At 40.7% G+C, this 21172-nt stretch overlaps 3 protein-coding genes across 4 annotated transcripts in view; all 3 read right to left on the reverse strand.

The window, feature by feature from the left end:
• The window catches only part of abr (ABR activator of RhoGEF and GTPase), a 121615-nt gene extending 120465 nt beyond the window's left edge, over positions 1-1150 (reverse strand). The window contains exon 1 of the mRNA XM_051399978.1: positions 123-1150. Coding sequence (XP_051255938.1) covers positions 123-897 — 775 coding nt within the window. The 5' untranslated portion in view covers positions 898-1150. The remainder of the gene's footprint in view (positions 1-122) is intronic.
• Positions 1151-6239: 5089 nt separating this feature from the next.
• On the reverse strand, positions 6240-15063 carry aspa (aspartoacylase). 2 transcript variants are annotated; one of them, XM_051400018.1, is made up of 7 exons: positions 14532-15063; positions 11904-12099; positions 10302-10395; positions 10055-10162; positions 8198-8254; positions 7651-7760; positions 6240-7392 (listed from the first exon to the last, which is right to left on the reverse strand). In XM_051400018.1, the coding sequence occupies exons 1-7, from the start codon at positions 14771-14773 to the stop codon at positions 7201-7203; spliced, it is 999 nt and encodes a 332-aa protein (XP_051255978.1). In that variant the 5' UTR covers positions 14774-15063; the 3' UTR covers positions 6240-7200. The 2 variants fall into 2 exon arrangements, with proteins under 2 accessions (XP_051255978.1, XP_051255979.1); XM_051400019.1 differs by lacking the exon at positions 8198-8254 and having other exon boundaries at positions 14532-15059.
• A 911-nt stretch (positions 15064-15974) lies between these two features.
• On the reverse strand, positions 15975-20683 carry pho (phoenix). Its single transcript, XM_051399988.1, has 5 exons — positions 20276-20683; positions 19895-20168; positions 19678-19805; positions 18936-18978; positions 15975-18848 (listed from the first exon to the last, which is right to left on the reverse strand). The coding sequence occupies exons 1-5, from the start codon at positions 20467-20469 to the stop codon at positions 16341-16343; spliced, it is 3147 nt and encodes a 1048-aa protein (XP_051255948.1). The 5' UTR covers positions 20470-20683; the 3' UTR covers positions 15975-16340.
• Positions 20684-21172: the final 489 nt, after the last annotated feature.

The raw sequence follows: 21172 nt of genomic DNA on the forward strand, positions 1-21172 counted from the left end.
GTTGGATTACTAATACTGTGTATACATGATATTTTTGTTTTAAATTATTTCTTACTTACACATATTTCCTATATTATGAGCAGCAATAACAGCAGCGGTAGCGTCGACATTAACATTGTTACCTGCAGAAGAGGAGTCGTCATGGTCAGAGCTCAGGTACCCATCACTCCTCCTGTCAGGGGTGCTGCACCTGGAGCCGCGGGAGGCTCTTGGGAGAATCTGCGGGAAGGACGGGGACAGCCTGCCGTCGTCACCGGAGTCAAAGTCCCTGCTGTGGCGGAATGGTCGGTGTGTGCTGGACGTCCTCTGGTTGTCTCTGCCGACGGCCTTTGGTGCCAACAAGTTATTTCTGACGAAATTCTCATTGAGCTCCGCATCCTCGTACTCTCGGTCGCTGCCCACCTCGTTCTCATTCGGCGGAGAGACGCCAATTGGGGGTTTTCTCGGCGGGACAGGGATGGGGACGGGCTTCCCCATGAACTTGCTCCGTTCCCGGCCGAAGGAGCTCGTGACACCCGCTACGTTACCTGCCGCGTGGAGCTTCACGCCTCCAGGGTCAGACACCTTGGTCCTCTGCCCGTCGCCCTCATCCTCGCGCCGCTTCGGTCTCCTAATATCCCCCGACTTATTAGAAAAGGTGAACGTGTCAGCGTTAAAGTTTTCATCTTTGCCTTGAAACCTTTCCGGGTCGCCTCTCTTCCGTCGAGACACGGTGGTCTGCAGGTAGATCACCTTGAATTTCTCCTCCGCCAGAGCCTTCTGGAGCTTCTTCAGGTTGGCTTTGCATGTCTCCAGCTCCGACTCGATGTCCTCCACAGAGTTTAAGTCCATTCGGGGCACTTCTCCGTCAGGAAATTCATTCCTCCAGTGTTTTGCAAATTCCTCCTGTTCCCACATATCGATGTTCAGACCGGGCTTTCCGCCAACCGCAGTCTCGTCAGTCAGAGAGAAATGTTGAAGCTAAATGTTTTCTGTCTGCGTTTTCACCAACAGTTCGCGAGGTGTCTGTCAAATTAAACCCACCTTCCTCTTCCCCTCGAATTTCTGTCAGTCTGTCGATATTAACTCGACCACTTTCTGACCATCTTCAGCCTCCCACACATATAAACAGCAGGCGGACGTGTGCACTGTGACTGTGTGATGCGAATAACAAGTTTGCCACTACGCTGAAAAGTTTCGAGACTTCCTGTATTGAGACGTGCTGCCTTAAAGTGCTGCTCGGGCATGTGTGTTGTTTTTATTGTTACAGGACAAAATCAATGCAGCACACCGTTAACACCACATTTGAAGCAGGTTTGTTTGCGCTGGTTGAAAACAACATTTAGATAATCAACCACAGAGTTAGGGTCTACTTTCTGTGAGATTACCAGGGTGGAAAAATATGTTGTAGGTCAAATTTATAAGTTATATTAAGGTAATACAATACAGACAAAAACATACTCTTCATGCACTCGTCAGTTTTGAGATTTTTGTTGCTATTTTGCTTCCATAAGCAGTGGCGTGCACAGACTTTTTGATGGGCAGGGGCGGAAAGAAAAAAAAAGGGCACATATAGCGTCCTCACCACTGTAGAGTCCACTTTAGACACGTTTTATATGTTATACAAATGTCACATTATATAGCCTTAAAACAGACTAACTAGACAGACTACTCAGTTTAGTTTGCTGTTAGGATCAGCATCCACAAGAACTGTGTGGATTTCAACGTTGGACTGTGAAGAACACTACGGGGCTATGGATGTACGAAGGACATAAATACCTAGGGGATCTGGGGGTCTTCCCCCAGAATATTTTCAATTAAGTAGAAGCCATTTCCTGTATTCTAGTGCATTTTAACACCGTATTAGCACCAGATAATCCAAACTGGTTCTGTGAGATATAGTTCTGGCTCAATATAGATCAACAAAGGTTTAGCACACATTTTGGCTCCCAAGAGGACACTTCAGCACTGTTGTGGCTCCCAAGAGGCCACTTCAGCACGCGTTTTTCAACAATTGGGCCATGAGGGGGGCGACTGCACCCCCTGCCCCCCCGTGCACGCCACTGTCCATAAGATGTCTTCTTTCAGACTAGTAGATAAATACGCCCAAAATAGACATTTTAGATGTTTACTTTACAACACAATGTCTATATTTGCATCTGTAGGTTTCTCTGAAATTCGTTAGCATTATTTGCGTATTTAAACATAACGTTTTAGGAAACTTGTAATACAAAAAGTAATTGTCTTAATGTAAGTAACCAGCTGTGGACGTCTATTAGTTTTACCCTATTCACCCTTAAAATAAATAGGAAATAAAACACTGTAATTAATCCTTACGGTGTGAATATAGAAACATGATAATTATATATCTCCAGATGAAATATCCACCATAGTCCCTTTCATGTTTAAAGGTACAAAGAATTCCGACAGCAACACTGAGTTTGAGTTCATCACTGTTTCACCCTGACAAGCATTGACAGGCAGTCATCAGGCTGATCTTATATATATATATATATATATATATATATATATATATATATATATATATATATATATATAAGATCTATATATAGATCCACTGGGAAGTATTTGATATGACTATCATGGCATACAAAGCTGTAACACTTGCTCTGAGCGGCACAGAAAGAGAGTGAGAAACCCTGGTGTATGGAGCTTATGTATTGGCTTTACCCAGGTCCATGTGGATCTCTCTTTATTATCTCCCTTATTGTTCTAACAGCATGGGCAGGCATTTCCATTTCCCATAGATACTAGACCTGTTAGTGCTTTTTATTTGTGCATTTATGCATTCATATTGCATACAGGCAGGTCAAAGCTTACAGCAGATAAACATATCCTCATTCTCTTGCTTGTTTTGGTTGATGCTAGTGTTATCACTGCATACATTTGGTGAGAATGTTACTCTTGTTCAGCTTTTTCCACATACTTGATTTGTGGCACACCAGACACACACTTTATATTTTTAAATTTAACAATGGGAGAAAAAAAAAAGTATATCTTACCTTGAACACTTTTGATCATAGTGGTGTTCATGACTGATGATTACACTAAGGAGTCAACATAAAACCTAATCACCTTCCTCTCAGCAGGATGTGTGCAGCTGTGTCCATGTTGGTAAGCAGCCAAGCAGGAGACTTCCAGTAAAACAGAGTTGTAATGCTATATAACACCGGAGAAAGTTATCACTATGGAAAGAGGACAAAAGGAGCGGGTGGAGGCAGAGATGGACGCTTGGTATTTTCTAATGCCCGTTTGGATCCCTGCCCAGAACTGAAAGATCATTCTCCTAAAAGCTTTCAGTAGCCGGGAGGAATCATTGATCAGCACTTGCTGCAGGCCTGAGAGCCCTGATTGGGTTACTGTAATGAATAGATGTAAAAGGCTTATGGCCAGCCTGTAGTCATGAAACTGAATTACTAATCACAAGTCTAACATGATATAGCAGGAAATGTATGGAGTTTTAACCTACAAGTGTTCGATACAGTCAGCTTGTGGAATGCAGAAGTATGACTGCCTCAGCTGTGACCGTCACACATTTCATACGTTACTGATATGATTGTTACTTTACTGATATGATTGTCACATATGAGTAAGAGCGTCATCTTTTGATAGTGATGATCTTAGCTCGGTGTCATGTTCAGACCAAACATAATGACATGACTGAGAAAATAGTGTAGTTGGCAAACAGCATTCTTTACTCATCTCATCTCATCTCATTCCCAAAGTGCTTTCATTCATCAAGCAACAAATTCACCACAGTTCAAAGATCAAAACATTCATGTACTACAGAAAGCATGATATACTGTATGTTTAAGGTCATTGTTATGTCATCCAACCCTCTATACACCACAAATGTACATATTCTGAAATGTTTTTCCACACCTCTCGGCCTACTTCACTCCCGTTCAAATCCAGATGTCCCAGGACACCTGAGATGTCTAATTAAGTTGTTGAATGGAATTCATTGCTGCAATTGAGAAGGCACCAATAGTGTGAGGCAAACAACAACAGGTTGAAAGACATGAACAAAATCTCCAGCTATGCTGTAATTGTAGCATTAACTGTATGCTCTGAAAAAGGATGTGTCACTGTAAACACCTGTGTGTGTCTTCTATAAACACTTAACATGTTATCTGCAACATATTGTGTGCAGTGCATACAACCATATCAGTAACAGCATGCCGTGCAGTGCTGTGTTATAATGCAGTGACAGTAGTGTGTTCTGTAGCAAAGAAGTGTCTTTGAAAATGGCACCAGTTAGAATAAGCTCTATGAAAATATATATACTTTTTTCTTTTTTGAGGACAGCTTGAGAGATGGACAGGAAAGGTTGAGAGAGAGAGTGGATGACATGCAGCAAAGGGCCACAGGTCAGATTTGAACCCGTGGGCACTGCAGCAAGGCCTTGGTACATGATCAGAATTTTTAATCCTCAAATTAATATCTATTTAAATAAAATGAATAGAAGTCAGGGCTCCAAACTTCTTATGTATGTTCTTCCATTCTTTCAATAGATGAAACATAATAAATGAGCCTATACTGACGGGTGATAACATGGAAAAGGAACAACCAACATAAAGTGTCTTAGTAAGGTGTTTGTACCACCACGTGCCACCAGAACAGCTTCAGTGCTCATTGGTATCGATTCTACAAGTCCCTGCAACTCTATTGCAGCTGCATTCAGCATGCTTCTTCACTCATTTATTGAGGTTTTTTTCTTTCATTTGTCACCCCTCTGTATATTTGAGTTCAAATGGTGATTCTGCTGTATATATAACATAGTCAGGATTCAAACTTTGGGTTGTAAATTTAAGCTGTGGGTCTGTGGTTCTGGAACAAGGAAAGTACTAAAAGTATTAGTTACAGTGTAACACTCTAGATACAATGCATTGACATGCACTGACAGCCTGCAGCTGGTTACTCCAGTATATTTTATACTGCATCATGGAGAGGACTTTAATAAGTGGTTATGTGATGCCCTCTTGTGGAGGCAGGTGCTACCATACATGACAAAAAAAGCATGAGCAGTCAAAGCAACATGGAGGTTTTATTACATATAAGAATTTAACTGTAAACGAAGGCACAGAGGTGATAGATATTTTAAAGTGTAAAAACCTGTCAGAGAGATTTTAGGTGGCTAATATCTGTGGGGAGACTTCCTGTCAGGGCTGTTGTGTCTTGGAGTTGCTATGTAACGACAAAGAAATGTCCACTGACTGGTTGCATCGATGATGAGACACAACAGCACCTTTTAATGGATTGTTTTAGAACTCAGGAAGTGTGGGACGCTCTGAAGGACTTTGGAATAAACTATAAACCATGTTGGAAATCAGTAATGTACGAATTAATGACCGGATACAATAAACCACCTGACCAAACGGAATTACTCCAACTCATCATAAGCATTGTCTGTTTTAAACTCTGGAAGACAAGAGCTGCCATGACCATTTACCAGACTTTTATCGACAGTAAGACAGCCACAAAACAAATACACACAGAACTCAGGAGGAGGAAAAACATGGACAAAAACTTTATCCTCCCATGGAACACTTTAAATATATAGATCAGCACCTGAAAAAAAATGAACTCTCTGACTACATGAACTTTATGAATTAAATGCACCTTACAAGATTTTACTGAAGCACTTTACAAAGATTTTTACTGAAGAACTTTACAAGATTTTACTGAAGCAATTTCCTTGTCTATTTAATCTTTTATATGTGTGAACTATAATAAAGTTGATTAAAAAGCAACACAGTCCAAAGCAGTTCCCAAACTTTTCTATCATTTAGTCAACTGATATATTTTATGGATTTTTCATATTGTATTAAAAACTGTACAATTATCTCAAATAATGAACTCAGTAACTGCAAGAAGTTTGTGTAAAAGGAGTGATTTGGATGAACTAGTATTTTTTTATACTATTTTAACAATCATGCATGCATACGTACTAAGTTTCTGTTTTGACAAATTCTTTGTTTTCTTGACCCTGACGCTTGGCCATTGTTCTATTAGACAATTTACTTCACTTTACATTTACTTTTCTTCCCAGAAGTGAATAAAATGCTGAGTTGTAGGCCTACTGTGTAAGTTTTCTAGCCTTTAAATTTCTAGCACTTAAACCCAAGAAGGCCTCGCAACGCCCCATGAAGCTTTGGTGACCCACAGTAGGGGTTAGACCCCCAGGTTGAGAACCACTGGTCTAAAGGATCAGCTACGGACAATAAAATAGCACAGAATAGCATTGTACTACATTTATTGAATGGATCATTTCCACAGGACTTCAAGTACAGTAAACTTTACTAATCATATAAAGGGTGCTACAAAAAATATTGCTGAATGAAAAATTAATTATTGTAAGACCACAGCGACATACTTTGAGACAACAAAGACGTAAAAATATTAGAAAGTACATATGCTTCATGATTCAACACGTCTTATACACTTATATCACTTAAAACCAAACATACAGTACAAGTATATCAAAATAGACACAAATATATTACTATAAAACATGTTTCAAACTGCATCCCATTTGTGTAGAGGAACAGAACATATACCATTTCTTATCAAAATAATATCTTGTTATCCAACACATATAATCTACAAATTCCACTCCAAATTTGTTGTGCAATTTTCTTTGAAATCTCTATTAAGGCAATGATAGGACAGCACCACAAATGCAACCACTGGAGTTACAGGTAAGTAGAATCAAAGGCCACAAACACCCTCCCAAAGATGTTACAAATATATTTTTAGAAGAAGACAAACAACGTACAGTTTTGGGTCAAAAGTTGCAGGTTATGATCCTCAATGGCCGTCCTGAGCAGTAGTAGTAGTGTTGTATAATGATTCATAAGCCATCAATGATTAGGCCTGGCCTTTAATATTATAAAAGCTTAGTTGATTCAAAGTTAATATATCTTTAAAATAACAGCAGTATCACAAATACTTACCACAGCAATATACCAGTCTTCAGATCAAAGACTTTCACAGTGCCTCCACAAATGTTCTTTGCATAGTTAATAGATTTTGTGATAGTAAACGCATAGAAAACTAAATCAGTGTGTAAAAGATGGTATCTAATCATTATGTGAGGAAAGTGTCATTTGCTAACAGAACAAAGTGCAAAATCTATACATAGATCGTTGCTCTGGCTAACATGTATTCATAGTCGCTATCAGCCTCACAAACCGGTTTTCATGCTTTTCTGATGGCGCTTGCAACCAAGGTTTCTCGCCTGGTGGTTACAAACGCCTGTTGTTTTTCATAATAGGCTGCCTCATTAATAAAAGTGGGATAGACGGTGCCTGAGCCTTGGTAGTGGATGGTCTTTCCATCAAATGTTTGGAACATAGGGTCACCAGGGTTCAGCGGTTCCCAGTCACAGTCCTGAAACAACAACAAGCAATAAGTAACTTGAGTAGGTTGCTCAAACTAAAATAATATATTCTCACATCAAGTAAAGATGTCTCATTTCCTCTTTCATAATAACTTTACAGGTTCACTAGATCACGTATTTGGGCTAGAGACGGAATCAAGCAAAGATGTCTCATTTCCTCTTTCATAATAACTTTACAGGTTCCCTAGGTCATGTATTTGGGCTAGAGACGGCAAGGCAGGCGTAATTCAGATTATTCTCATTTTGACCTGCAGATTGGGGTGCACCATGGCAATGATGTTTCCATTGGCATCTCTGGGGTAATCAATCCTTTCTGAGACCCAGAAAACTTCCACCGTACAAGGGGGGAACTCCATCCCTAAACAACACACAGAAAACAACATCCCCAATGTTGTGAGCATCCAAAAATTGTGATTTAATAATATACAAAGACACACAATTATTTCCAACAAGGGAAGAAAAAGAAATAGGCAATGTCAAGCCTAATAAATTCCTCCTTAAAGGTCAAGTGTGTATGATTCTAGCGGTGTAGTTGCAGATCGCAACTCACTCGCTTCACCCTCCCTTTCCAAGCACGAGGGAGAAACTACAGTGGCCCTGAAATGTTTTTTAAAAAAATAGTCCTATCTACAGCCAGTGTTTGGTTTTTCCATTCTGGGCTACTTTAGAAACATGGTGGTTCAACATGGCGGCCTCCACGAAAGGCGACCTGCAGAGTCTGTAGATATAAACGGATCATTCAAAGGTAACAAAAACAATGATTCCTACATTCAGGTTACACAAATGAAAACATACCTATAAATTTATATTCCATTTCTGCCAATAGAGTCTCCAAAGTGTTACACACTGGACCTTTAAATATAGAAACAAGGGTAAAGCCTCTGAGTATGTGAGGATAAAACAATCTAAGAAAAGAAGAGAAAGGATCAAATAGACATAAGAAAAGTAACAATACAAGAAGACAAAATATCAAGAAAGGCAGATGATAGAGACGGGGCAAGGTGCTTCCCATCTGCAGCTAAGAATACATTTTTCTCAATGATAACTGATTTAAAGAGGACCTATTAGGGAAGAGCAGAATCAACTGAAAAAACTACAATTGTCCCCAGGATCCTGGATAAAAACCTCCCTTCATCGAAAAAAAATAAAAAATACTGCTGGTCAATGCCAGACAATGTGCATATAAGGACCATTTTTATCCAAGGAACAAATGCTGCAATGATGAACACAACCTGCATTAACTGTAGTCTGCAAAGAGTTGTTTGCTACAGGCTTATAAGAAGCTTAACAACAAGAAATACAAATACGACACAATGCCATGGGAGCGAGCTGTCACTAAAATAACACTAAACAAAGGATGAGTTCCTAAATTCCCTGTCCCATGGACTCCGCAGGCTTTCATGCCAGTAAGTGTAATTGCAAAAAAACCCCATAATAATAATAAAAAAAATAAAGAGTGCATTACCTGGGAGGAAAGGCCAGAATTTTCATAAATATCAGCTATGGTATAAATACTTCTCCCCAGAGGTAAACGGGTTGAGAGTATTAATGGACAAATTATGATTATGCAGCTTTCTGCAATGCATTTCGAAGAGGTCAGCCTCAGACACATAACAGTTACTTCACTCTAATATAGTACAGTTAATCTAATATGTAGCTGCATCATAGTATTTTGGTAAAGTTTGAGGCTGCACGGTGCCACACAGAGCCAAAGTGGCCTTATTCACTCTCCGGAATTGAACAGGAAGTGCAGTGGTTTTTGGCAGAGCCTGGGCTTGGATTAAGTATGTAGATGCTCAAATGAACTGCTTTACCACACAAGAGTAAGACCACCATGCTGTATTGTTATGCAAGTGGCAACACAGAGCAAGAAGTTTTCCCACTGAATCTCTGTGATTGTTATTCTACAGACAAAGTCATTTTCAACAACTACTGAATCTCTAATAGCTAAGCGAGTTGTTTCTTCATGCTGTTCAGCTTCAAAGCCAAGAACACCAATTCATCACCGTGCCTGAGTATTTATCAGCACCAGTGTGGCCCCACGACAGAAGATTACCACACCGTTGGCAGCCAGACTCTAATGACATGGAAACTGACCAACTCCCAACAAGCAGGCCATTCAACAGCAGGCCAGTCAGGGGAAACCAACAGACTGCAACGCACACTTTGGCACAGACAGCTTGTTTACGTAAAAGAGGAAGGAAAAAAGATGCGTTGTGCCTAAACACTGCAAACGCTGCTCCACGCCTTGGGGAAGGAGAAGGGGCAGAGCGGAGGCGGCGTGAGCCAGATGCAGATAAATTTAGAGATCTGGGTATAGGTACATCTGGATGAATCAGACGGGCACCCATGGGCGGTTTGTCACAAAGTGTTTCTCATCACGATGATGCTGACAAACAGGCAGACTGACTGTAAACAACCTATTTTTCTATTACATAACACATTATGAATCATAATAACAGTCGCTCCTGAGCCAAAAGCCTGGAGAGATTTAATACTTTAAAACTTCAAACTTCAAACTTAAGAGAAGAAACATGAACTGATTCAGTGGTAATGTTTGCTTTAATCTCAACTGCTTTGGCCTTTGCTGAACGCCATATAAATGTGTGTGTAGCTTACACGTTTAAGCTGCTGTGGTATGCCTGCCCTTACCTTCATTAAACAGTTCGATGAAGTCCAGGGCATGTTTCAGGATTACCCTCATAGCTTCAAAGATGTTACTCCTCAAAACACCTTGAGGCTGAGGACCCACTTCCAGACCTGCAACAAAAACCAAAGACACACAAGACACATTTGAACATGTGATACTATTCTCTGCCGACTGAATGAATGCCTTAGAAATATCTTAAATACAGGCCATTGTCCCCCAGAGCAATTTGGCTGGACTTGAGAGACTCACCAACAGGGTGCTTGGCAACAGAGCGTGAAGTGGAATATTTCAAAAGAGGATGTTCATTGAGCAGAACGAGACAACTGGCGGGAGTGATGGCTTTCTGCAGCACAAAATCAACAAAAAAAACAAGATCTCAGCTGCAGACGCAAAAACACTCCTTAACACAGTCACATCATGCTACACATCAGCCGGCCGTCTCAAGCAGACCTAACTGTGAGTGACTGCTTTGAGGTTTTGCTCGACTGAACGGAAAATTAAATCTGCACCGACTCACAGCGGAGCAAATGTGACACCTACAATAACAAGGAGAAACACAATGACCATGAGCATGAATCAGGTTTAAGTTGGTAGTCGGTCATTTTCAGCACGAACAGCAAGCAGTGATTCTTGTCTCCATAGATTATCAGGAGAAGTGTTGTCATCACTGTGGGCCTTCAACATCAGAGTAATGGGTAGAAAACTATGATCTCCCGTCATGAGTTTAAGCTGTCGGAGATTCAAATAATAGAAGATTGTTTGTTTTTATCTGTTTTGACCGAGATCTCTGAATCAGTGTGGTCACCTGAATGGACTCTATACTGTATATGATATGAAAGGAAACACCATAAGCCAGTTTCCCCACAGGAGTCCTAAAAACACAGGCTATTTTAAAGGATATTTCTACTGAATTTTGCCTTCGGACAAGGACATGGCAGTCCACCAGGCAGGCTCTAAAATCATGACTGATGTTTCAGCCCGAGACAGCTTCTGAAAAGCGGGCCACAGAACTGAAAACTCTAAACACCAAGGCCAAGAAATGAATCATTAAATAACTGATGCTTGATTATTGTGTTTCTGAAGTCTATCAGTCACTATATCTCTGTGTAGCATTTTGTGTTTCTAAAAGTTAAAAAAACTCTCTCATAAGTTCTCATAACCTCTATTGCTTACAGTCACAAAGAGTATGTTGCTTTTGGCTGCTCTTTTCCTCCCTGGTGTTGCTCTGCATGACTTCGTCTTGTGTTGAAAAAGCAAGAACAAGAACTAGAGCTGATAACAGACCCAGTTTGATATATAACACATTGCTGAGCATTTAATGTATTGTTAGCAAAGTAAGCTTTATGTTTTTGTAATAAAGCTTCTTAAAAACTGATTCTCAGTCGTTGAAATACTGTCTGCACTATCTTTATGGACGCCCTGAACGTGTTCTACAGGTGTATATAAAACAAATTAAGAAGGTGTCTCCTCAGTTCCCTTCTCAGAGCTCCCTATTTGGACGTTGATTCTTTAGGTGAGTTTGTCAAACACGTAATGGTAAACTGATGATTATATTATTTACACAGGTTAACTGAATCTTTCCAAAGAGACCTATTGGTAAAGCATTGACTTTTAAGTTATGTGTCACTAGCTTTCATTTTGGGAAGTGTAAAAAGCATACTTCTTAACATACAGCACACTGCACTGCATGTGCCATAAAAAAATATTTATGGGACATTTCCCACTGCTTTGGCCTTTTTGCACATGAAGAGTCCACAGAACAGCTAATGTTGCAGACTGAATACTCCCACAGAGGTGTGTTTGTGTTGTAAAAGTTTTAAGAAATTCAAATGTGCTCCTCGAGGCAGTCACCTTGATGTAGTTCATCATCTGCAGATTGAAGTGGTCTTTGGAGCTCTCCAGAATCAGCGTGCAGCCCATGTTGGACGTTGTGTTGTGGAGGTCAAAGATAACATCATAGGCCTCTGGGCTTCCTTTGGGCCCAAATATCCTGTTGATCTCCTGGGCTCTCTGCACCTCGTAGGGCAGGTCATCTCCTCCTGGGGCACTGCAGGGCACTCGCACGGGCGCCACACACACACACACACACACACACACACACACACACACACACACACACACACACACACACACACACATTATTATCAGACAATTCTGCTGAAGGAACAATGAGCTATGAAGCATGTTAATGATTTACACAAGGGTGTCTAACTTGACCTACACGCCCTGTAACCCTTTCACCTATCTGTTGGCCACAGTGGAAAAATCTGAGAGTAACAACCTACAAGTTAACACAGTCACCGTAAAACTGAGAGTGTGTACAACAGTGTCAAAAGCAGAAAAACAAGAATTTCCTGCCTCTGTGTCGAACGTATGGATTGTATTTCCTACAGTTCTTCACGTGTAGAACTCAGGAAAATATTAATGACTGTAAATTATGTCTTCATAATTACCATTTGACTTAACTCATTAACGTAGAAAGTCATGGTAGTCATTAAATCTAAGCCGGAATACAGTAGGTGGATTCAGCAGGACAGTGGCCTCCTTTTGTGAGTGTAAAGAAGAAATTTAATCCCCTTTCTCCGAGCCTTGAATGTGTGCACTGAATGGATCCTTGAGAATTGTGTTTTGTCCCGAGGGTAAACTTGCTCTCTGCCCCTCAGATAGACGTTCTACCGGTCTGAGCAGAGAATGAGAGCTTCCCTTTTTTCTCTTGGCTCTTTTAACAGCATTTCAAAATAACCCACTAGTCTAGGACATTCTCCAAGCTACTGTAGAATGGCACCTCTGCTGTCCTTATTGTCTCGCCTCCCTCACATCCGCTCTTTTGACCCCATTTTCAGCAAATATCTGGTATTGTCTGGACTGCCGGGACACTGCAGTGGATGAGCACAGTGTGGACTACAGCTGATGAAGTGGTCTCCAACGCACCAACTTTAACTGACAGACAGTAAATATGAGCTAGAGCAGAGCTGTCAGTCTTATTAAGCTGAAGGATGGGACACCATGAGCTGTTAATCTTCTTACATGTTGCCTTGAGAGAGTCGGAAGTTGAAGAGCGTATAGCGTTGAGGGGATCTTTAAAGATTGTTTAGAATTCGCACGATGAGGCGTCAACAGTGACTTTCCTTTAGTTTTTAGATTTATATAATAATATATTTAAACCCATTCTGATTTAAAGTATGATCTGAGCTTTTACCATCATTCCAGTTATACACAGTAAAATGTTTTAAAGGATGTATGTGAGCATAACTTGGAAACATCACAAAGAAATTATAGGTAAAATGTGATAAACACCAGAAGACATTATGTAATAATACTTAAACACACACATACTTAATAACACTATACCAACTGTACAGAATAGCAAATGAAACGAAATATTATGGTGATAACAACAACTTCCCCAGTAGGTACCCCACACACTTCAGTAACCTTGGGAATGTCATTATGGGATTCCCCTGGTGATTTATGAATAGTGGGATGTTGCTATCCAACCGCATTAGTAAATAGGCTGCTGTGTGTGTGTTCATGCTCACTGACTATATGAGCCAGCGTTTGCGTAAGACTTTATATTCCGCTGTAGTGCACACGAAGAGGCACGGAAAATAAATAAATAAATAAATGAATCGTCTTAATTCATTTGCAGCTCGGTCACGTTCCGCTCACGTTTTTCCTGCTGGCAGACAGTGGGCTCGAGTCCGGGAGGAAGGGACACGCTGCTCTGCTGTTATTGGCACAGGGCCGTGGGGGGTGGGGTAGAGAGAGAGCGGGGGGGGGGGACATGGCTGATGGTAAACACACTACCTGAGATAATGACAGTGTGATGGAAATGTCCACGCCACTGTTTTAGTGTAGGAGAAGTGTAACGGTGTGAATCCTATTTTACAACAACTCACAACCATCCCGGGTATTGTTTCCGTTATGCTGTGAATGTTCTCTAAGCAAGGGGTCTTATATGTTCCTCGTTTGTCTGGAGCACACACACACACACACACACACACACACACACACACGGAGTCAATGATGTCGATGATGTTGCATAATTGCGCTGTCATTACATTTTCCCACACATTTCCACAAACTGTAGTCGAGATCTTCAAGGTTGTAACATTAAACCAGGTTCTGGATGTCGCAAATAAACAAACAAACAAACAAACAACCCCCCCCCGTCCTGATGAGATAATGTACAGAGCGATCATATACCGTCAGTTTACAGTACAGGTATTCACATGTGCCACGTTCTCTTATGGTTCTCTTATCAGACTGAGCTCAAAGCCTGATCAATAACATCAAATGAGGGGTCAAAGGTCTGTTGTTAAATGTGAAACGGTTTTCTGGATCCGAGCCACCACCACCACCACAAAGTTTCCATTCAACATGTATGACGGCAGACCGGAACAACAACAACACCCGAGCAGCAGCAGCAGCAGCAGCAGCGACTCCGCACATGCCAGCTCCGGGACCGGCTGTGTTTACCTGAGGTTTTCTGGGCTGAAGGCTCGGTTCAGGTCCGTGTCCACGTATCTGGTGCACTTCTCCACAGCCTTCGGGTTGGCGATGAACGGTTTGGTCTCGACCCCTTTCCTCTGGATCTCTGCGCTGTTCTTCACCCACAGGTTCACGAGCGTCACGCCTGACATCTCGTTCCCGTGCGTCCCTCCGAAAATAGCCACTCTCCTGGCCTCGTTGAAACACACGCTGTTTTTATAAGCAGACATGGCTGGGTACTACAAAACTGTGCGGAGACTCGCGGGTCTCTGAGGCTTTCAGGGAGCGGAGGAAAAGTTTCCAGCTGGATCTTCGCAGTCTCACCGTTTAAATGCCTGCTGTGGCTGCGCGCTTACGTAACGGGCCCGCTGGCTTGCTGTGGTCAGTCACCGTGCGTAAAATGCGCTGAGTGGAGCACGACATCTCGAGTTGAAGGCGAAACTCTGGTTAACGAGGTTCCTCCCTTTGTTTACGTCTCACTGTCAACACTTACAGGGAAAGATTTACCGTTAGTTTCCGGTGACGTTCTACCAAAATAAAATAATTAAAACAACGTTTCGTTATTTTGGCATTTATCCGCTAGTCTGTTAAGCTGGACGTGACGGAAAAGCTACTTCCGGTCATGGCCTTCAAAATAAAACAGCGTGACACGTTTAATACAAAATGCCAGTGGAAATAACAACTACGCTATATTACGGAAAAAAAGGGGAATGTATATACAATTACAGCTTTTTTCCCCTCTATCCAAAGTCCATTTCATCACATGTGCAGCTACATAATCTTGATTGAAACAAGTTTTGAGTAAAGGATAAATTACATATAACTTAGATAAATAGGGGCAGACAAATTGGATGGTTTTTTAAAATAATAAATAATAAAATATTTAGCATATTAGTCTTCCAAAAGTGAAGCATGCCAAAAACCCACAACACATGATCGCATATGAAATTCAAGTGACTTTCTGAAAATGTTTTACCTAAAGCAGTGGTATAACATTAGCTATTAACCCCATTCTCTCGAACAAAGGTGCACTTTGTTAAAGCTATAATCAGGATTAGGGAGTAATGGATTACATGCCACTGAGTTACAAAATAAGTATACCATAAAAGGTAACTGTAATCCATTACAATTACATTTAGTAAAAATGGGGATTATAAATGGGATTACAATTTTATAATAAATCAGTCTGTCTTTAAAAATACACTGAACAGAGGACACATATTTGATGCTAAAGCTCTTGCTTTCCATTTTTGTTTTTTTTCTTTATTTGCATATTTGGTGTTGAGGTAATATAAAAGTAACAGAAAGTTTTTAACAGATAATTAATAATTGTATCAGATTACATTTCATTAGATAATAAATGAGAATTTTGTCTAAATGACAATGTCTATAAACAAATAACAGTGAAAAATGACCATGACTTCTCTCCCATTGGCAGGCTAGGTATTTTATTTATACCAGTTAGGTCAGTTGACAATGTGGTTAAACAAACTGATTCCAATTATTTTCCTCCAAATATCTAATAGCTTATATTTTGAAACAAAGTAAGCATTATGTTTTGTTATGGTGTGTTATTATATGTTCAGAGGTCATATGAACACCAGAAAGGTTAAGAACCATTCAGTCAGTAAAATGCTTTGATACAAAACATAATACATAACAAAGATTTTTTTAAATACAAAAACCCACAACTGTCACATTTTACACTTCACTTGTGTCCAGGTGATTATGGAGAATTCCTCTACTGATCAAACTCCACCACTCTGTCTTTTAATCTACAACTCAATCAAGTTCCTTCTAATAGTCTGTGAGAAAGTCCTCACTTGGATTAAGAAGTCTCCGCCTGACCTTCATGTGCCCGTTTTTCGTGATACGGTCTAAAGACGACATTTCAGATTTTGAGAGCGATGTCTCTAATAACACTGGGCTGCTGGACATAATACTGGGGCCAGTTGATTGCTTATTTCTTTCCTTCTTTTTGTTTTCTAACTCAACAGACTTGGTAATTGAGTTCCCCTTCACCAGAACATTATCATTGGATTTCATTTTCTTCTTATCACTCATATGATGTAATGCCTGATTTCCAGGTGTCTCTAATGACGGTGAGGCATGTTCAACCATGTTCAGTGTTTCCTTGGTCGCTTGGTCAGAAGTACTGCTAGCACTGTGTCCATATTTACCCTTCGCAACCGAAGGAGAGGTCAAATGCTTCCCTCTTTTCTTGTGTGAAACTAAGCTGCAGGCATTCAGTGAAGATTGTCCTGATTCATCATCTTCAGTGGCAGCTGGTGCACTCTCTTGAATCACGTGCAATGGCTCGTCTTTGCACTTTTTCTTCTTCTTCTTCTTTTTCAGCACTACAGCCTCATAAGTTGGCAAATGTCCCGCATCAGCTGCACTTTCTAATCTTTCCACAGGGGCTACCACAAACTCACTTTCATTTGCCATACGTTTCTTTTTCCTTTTCACCCCTGCGTCGGTGGTTTCAGGCAAAGCACTCTGACGTGTTTCGTTTGGTTCCACAAAATCGAGCTTGTGATCTTTTTCCACACTGTCCAGCTCTACGGTCACCTTCCTCCTCCTTTTCTTTTTCCTGACCCCGCTGTTAGATTCCGCCACATTTCCTGCTGATTCTACCTCCGTGCTGACGGCAGGTTTTTCTGCACCCCAGACATGAGATTGAGAGTTTTGTTTCCCGTGTGTCTGAGCGTCGTTTTCCTCTGCATCAGCAATGAGGAAGGATGAGGTCCTCTTCTTTTCCTTTTTACGTGCAGACACTGAATCATTGCTTTGAGCCACGCTGTCTTCAGAGATATTACTGATAGATCTTTTGGTCATTTTCTTCTTCTTCTTCTTCTTTTTCTTAGTCACCAGTTCAGCATTTTGGTCTTCAAGGCCCTCCTTTGTTTTCTGGGTATTATCTACATCTTCAGCTTTTTCATTTTCTTCAGGAATGCCAAAGATATCCACCCCCTCCAAGATAGTTTTCTTCTTCTTCCTTTTCTTCTTTTTCAGTGACATCCCCGTACTTTCTTCCAAGGTTAAAGCATCATTAGAGAAGTTTACATCTACGACTTCTTCTCCATCTTTAGTAGCATCATTAGATGACTGATGCTTATTTTTTTTCTTTTTTCTTTTGACATATCTGGATTCTAATGTTTCTGCAGAATTCTTCTCTAAACAATCTCCTGATTCCTCTAACTGTCCGGTTGACATTGGTGGCAAATCTGAAGTCCTATTCGATTCTTCCTCTCCTTCACATTCCTGTGCAACTACAATCTTCCCTTCCTTTTTCCTTTTTTTCTTTTTCATCTGTATCTCAGCATCATCATTTAGAGGTTCTGCAACCGCGCTAGACTGTAACTGCTCCACATCCTCACCACTTCTTTTACTTTTTTTCTTCTTGCCACTATTGTCCACGTTACAGCTCGCTGAAAACACAGAATCCTCCACTCTCACATCCAATTCTAAGTTTCCATCCACTTCCTGTCCGACATTTTTTGCTGCAGTCTTTTTTCTCTTCTTTTTCTTTTGTTTTGAATCGGGAATGTCTCTCTCCTCCTGTCTCAGTATGGTATCATCTTGTGATATAATACAATTTCTTTCATTAAATTCCAGCTCATCACTTGTCTGCGACGCCAGAGGCTCTGCCCTGTTATCCTGAGACAGACTGGGAGTATCTTCTGCTGCAGCATGCACACCCTGTGGCTCTTCCTGACTCTTTTCTTCTTCTACACTTTCATGATCTCTGTCTTTTTTCTTCTTTTTCCTCTTCTTAACCCCGGTTTCACTGCATACACTGTCATTATTAGTGTCACGTATAAGGTCTGGGAGACCGCGGAGGAGACTTTGGCTTTCAGGTTCATCCTCTGCCTGTGCTGTTTGGGACAGATCGTCTGTGTGGAAAACATCAGTTTGAGGCTCTGTCACGGTTGTGGATGCTTCTCTGTCGTTCTGTACGTACTGCCCTGGGATCGGCAGCTCACACACTGTAGCGTCACTGTCGTCACACAGCTCTTCCTCCCTGGCTTTTTGCTGAAAAACAATCTTCTTTTTTCCTTGGGTAAGGCCTCTCTTTATCTCTCGTGTTTCTCTCTTCCTCTTGACCAGAACACCACAAGAAGACTGTCCATCATCAGCACTCACTGTACCCAAAGACAATGGTGTAGCCCTCGATATAGATGCCTTAGCTCCTTGTGAGGGTTTCTGTCTGGCATCACCAGATTTCTTCTTCTTCTGTTTCAACTGGTTGCACCAGGCGTGTCGGCTTTTTGCTTTTAATGTCGCCACAAAATGTTTCCTTTCCTGTGAGATGACAAACGGATTATGGCAAAGTTCACAAACAAAAAGTGCTGTGAGATGCAAGATTCCTTGTTTTAACAGCCTGCTTACCACAACTTTGATGTCTTCAACTTCTGACCCTTCCTCTTCCTCTCTATAAACAGAATAGATGCGTTTTATTACCAATCAATCAAACTTTATTTGTACAAAACTTATCATATTGGTTAGTATGATTCAAAGTGCTTTACAGGTGACCGACAAGCTAATTTAAAGACAGTACAAATGTAAATAATGTTAGACTAATGTATGAGAAAAATAAAAAGGATTAAAAGATCATAATACATTTTTTTTAAATTGATTTAAAAAAGACCAAAACAAATAATATTGATAAGAGTCAACAAAGTAAATTAAAGGGGCAATACAATAAAATAAATTCTGAAAATAAATAAATAATTCAAATAAAAAGCCAGACTAAAGAGGTAAGTTATAAGTTTAAATTTAAAAGATATCTCAGATGCCATGAAAGATAACCAATTAACCCAGCAGCGGTCAAAAAATGCTCCAGACTGGCTGAAACTGGTCCTGCCTCAGTTTATGTATTATACTTCTGTGATCACCTTTATCAAGTTGTACCAGAACGTTTACTGCATCAAGATTACCCCAATCTCATCAACTACTTTTACTAAAGATGTCTCTGTATGTACTATGATAAGCCTGAAAACCAGCCTGACACATTCTTAATTTTTGTTTTAGTTAAGAAAACCATTAACTGCTATGTAGACTAGTTTCACTAAAACAATCTGTGGCCACTGGGTGTTGTTGGATCTAGGCTAGTAGAGTAAAATAAACTTACTCTGACAATGGAGATATGTAATCCCCATCCACGTCAACTGTTGGTAAAGATGACTCCACATCATCTCCTCTTTCATAGCCCTGCCACAGCTCTCTGACACATTTAAAGAAGCCTCCCATCATATAATTCTGTAAAAAGGAAAGACTTTAGCACCACGTAACATTGGCAAGCATCTGTTATACAACAATAGGAAGAAAAAAGTATTAGTTATCCTTACATGAAGGCTCGTGTTCTGCCGGGCTGGTAACAGAGTGCTTGTGGGCTTCCACTTCTTCTCTGAGAGGAAAGGGAAACTGTATTTTGGCAGTATGCATTTCTGTCTTTTACTCCGCTTGGCAGTTCTGGATTCTCCATGTGAAGATGAACTGTCCCCATCACTTTCTTCTGAGAGGAATATGGGGTGTTTCCGTAGGTTGTAGCGACCTGGACTGGCTGATCTCACAGCCTCAGGTACTGGCTTCTGAGTTATGAACAGGCTGTCTCCTGAGTCACTGCAGAGACACAATTACACAGTTAGAGAGACAAACTGGAGCCATTCAGGCTGCTGTTATATGAGCAGCTGTATCATCACTGTGACATCTGGGGGTCACATCCTTACCTTTCGGCCTCAGCAGGTTCATGACATACTTTATCCTGTTCGCCCTGCCCCACAGAGGACTCAAGATACCGCGATATTTTCTCCACATAGTCTGGAGGGGATGGTTCTAGGACGATGTGGCATGACTCCGCTGATACAACCTCAGCAAGGGCATCAGATTGAGTCCAAGATAGAGAACTGTGCACGTCTGCCATTGTGAAGCGCAGCAAGAAACAAGCAGCAAAGGAGTGGGGGTCTTCATGGGTTCATCATTGATCGTGCTCCAGATGTGTTGGTTCTGTGTGATTAAAGGTCCGCTGTAGATCAATAATGATTAATAAACTTCTCACTAACGTCGTTAACAAACGTGTAGCGGCATCAAAACATCCAAAAGAGATACATGTGTTTCTGGGTCAAACAGGAAGTGATTGAACGTCATCGGCGTGACGAATCGTCATCTGACCAATCAGCAAAGAGTAGGCAGCGGTCCCTGAAAGAACCAAGAGGATTCACTCTGTGTACTTCCGGTTTCGGCTGCACCACGTTAAACAGTGAACGTAACATAAATACATACAGTAACAAGCGCTACTAGAATCAAATTAAAGGGCAAAACAAACAAAAATCTGCTGAAGAAGACTGTGAAATTAGGTTGAAGATAAGTTGATTTTGAGTTTGTTCCCTTTTTCGTAACAAACATTGGAATCCTGTTTTCAACATAATATATTAATATTAGCCCCAAATAACCAGTCTATCTATGTAATTAACCCTTCAGCTGAATGAATATCGTGGCAATGGAAACAATTAGAGAAGTAAAATACATTAAAGCAGGTACATTGTTTATTCAGTACACATGGATATAGCCTTTAAGATATATACATGAGTCCTTTACATTGGTCCTGTCATTTCATATGATATAAT

The sequence above is a fragment of the Dicentrarchus labrax genome, unplaced genomic scaffold, assembly GCF_905237075.1.
Source record: "Dicentrarchus labrax unplaced genomic scaffold, dlabrax2021, whole genome shotgun sequence".
In the NCBI taxonomy this organism is placed as follows: domain Eukaryota; kingdom Metazoa; phylum Chordata; class Actinopteri; family Moronidae; genus Dicentrarchus; species Dicentrarchus labrax.

Bases quoted from the DNA above. Each gene is read 5' to 3' on its own strand.
- aspa (XM_051400018.1), bottom strand. From the start codon at position 14,773: ATGTCTGCTTATAAAAACAGCGTGTGTTTCAACGAGGCCAGGAGAGTG. The intron at 12,100-14,531 runs GTAAACACAGCC...AGTGCCCTGCAG, and splicing joins TTCAGCCCAGAAAACCTCAG to TGCCCCAGGAGGAGATGACC. The intron at 10,163-10,301 runs GTGAGTCTCTCA...TTTTTGTTGCAG, and splicing joins TGTTGCCAAGCACCCTGTTG to GTCTGGAAGTGGGTCCTCAG.
- pho (XM_051399988.1), bottom strand. From the start codon at position 20,469: ATGGCAGACGTGCACAGTTCTCTATCTTGGACTCAATCTGATGCCCTT. The intron at 18,979-19,677 runs GTAAGTTTATTT...TTCTGTTTATAG, and splicing joins TACATATCTCCATTGTCAGA to AGAGGAAGAGGAAGGGTCAG. The intron at 18,849-18,935 runs GTAAGCAGGCTG...GTCATCTCACAG, and splicing joins TTGAAGACATCAAAGTTGTG to GAAAGGAAACATTTTGTGGC.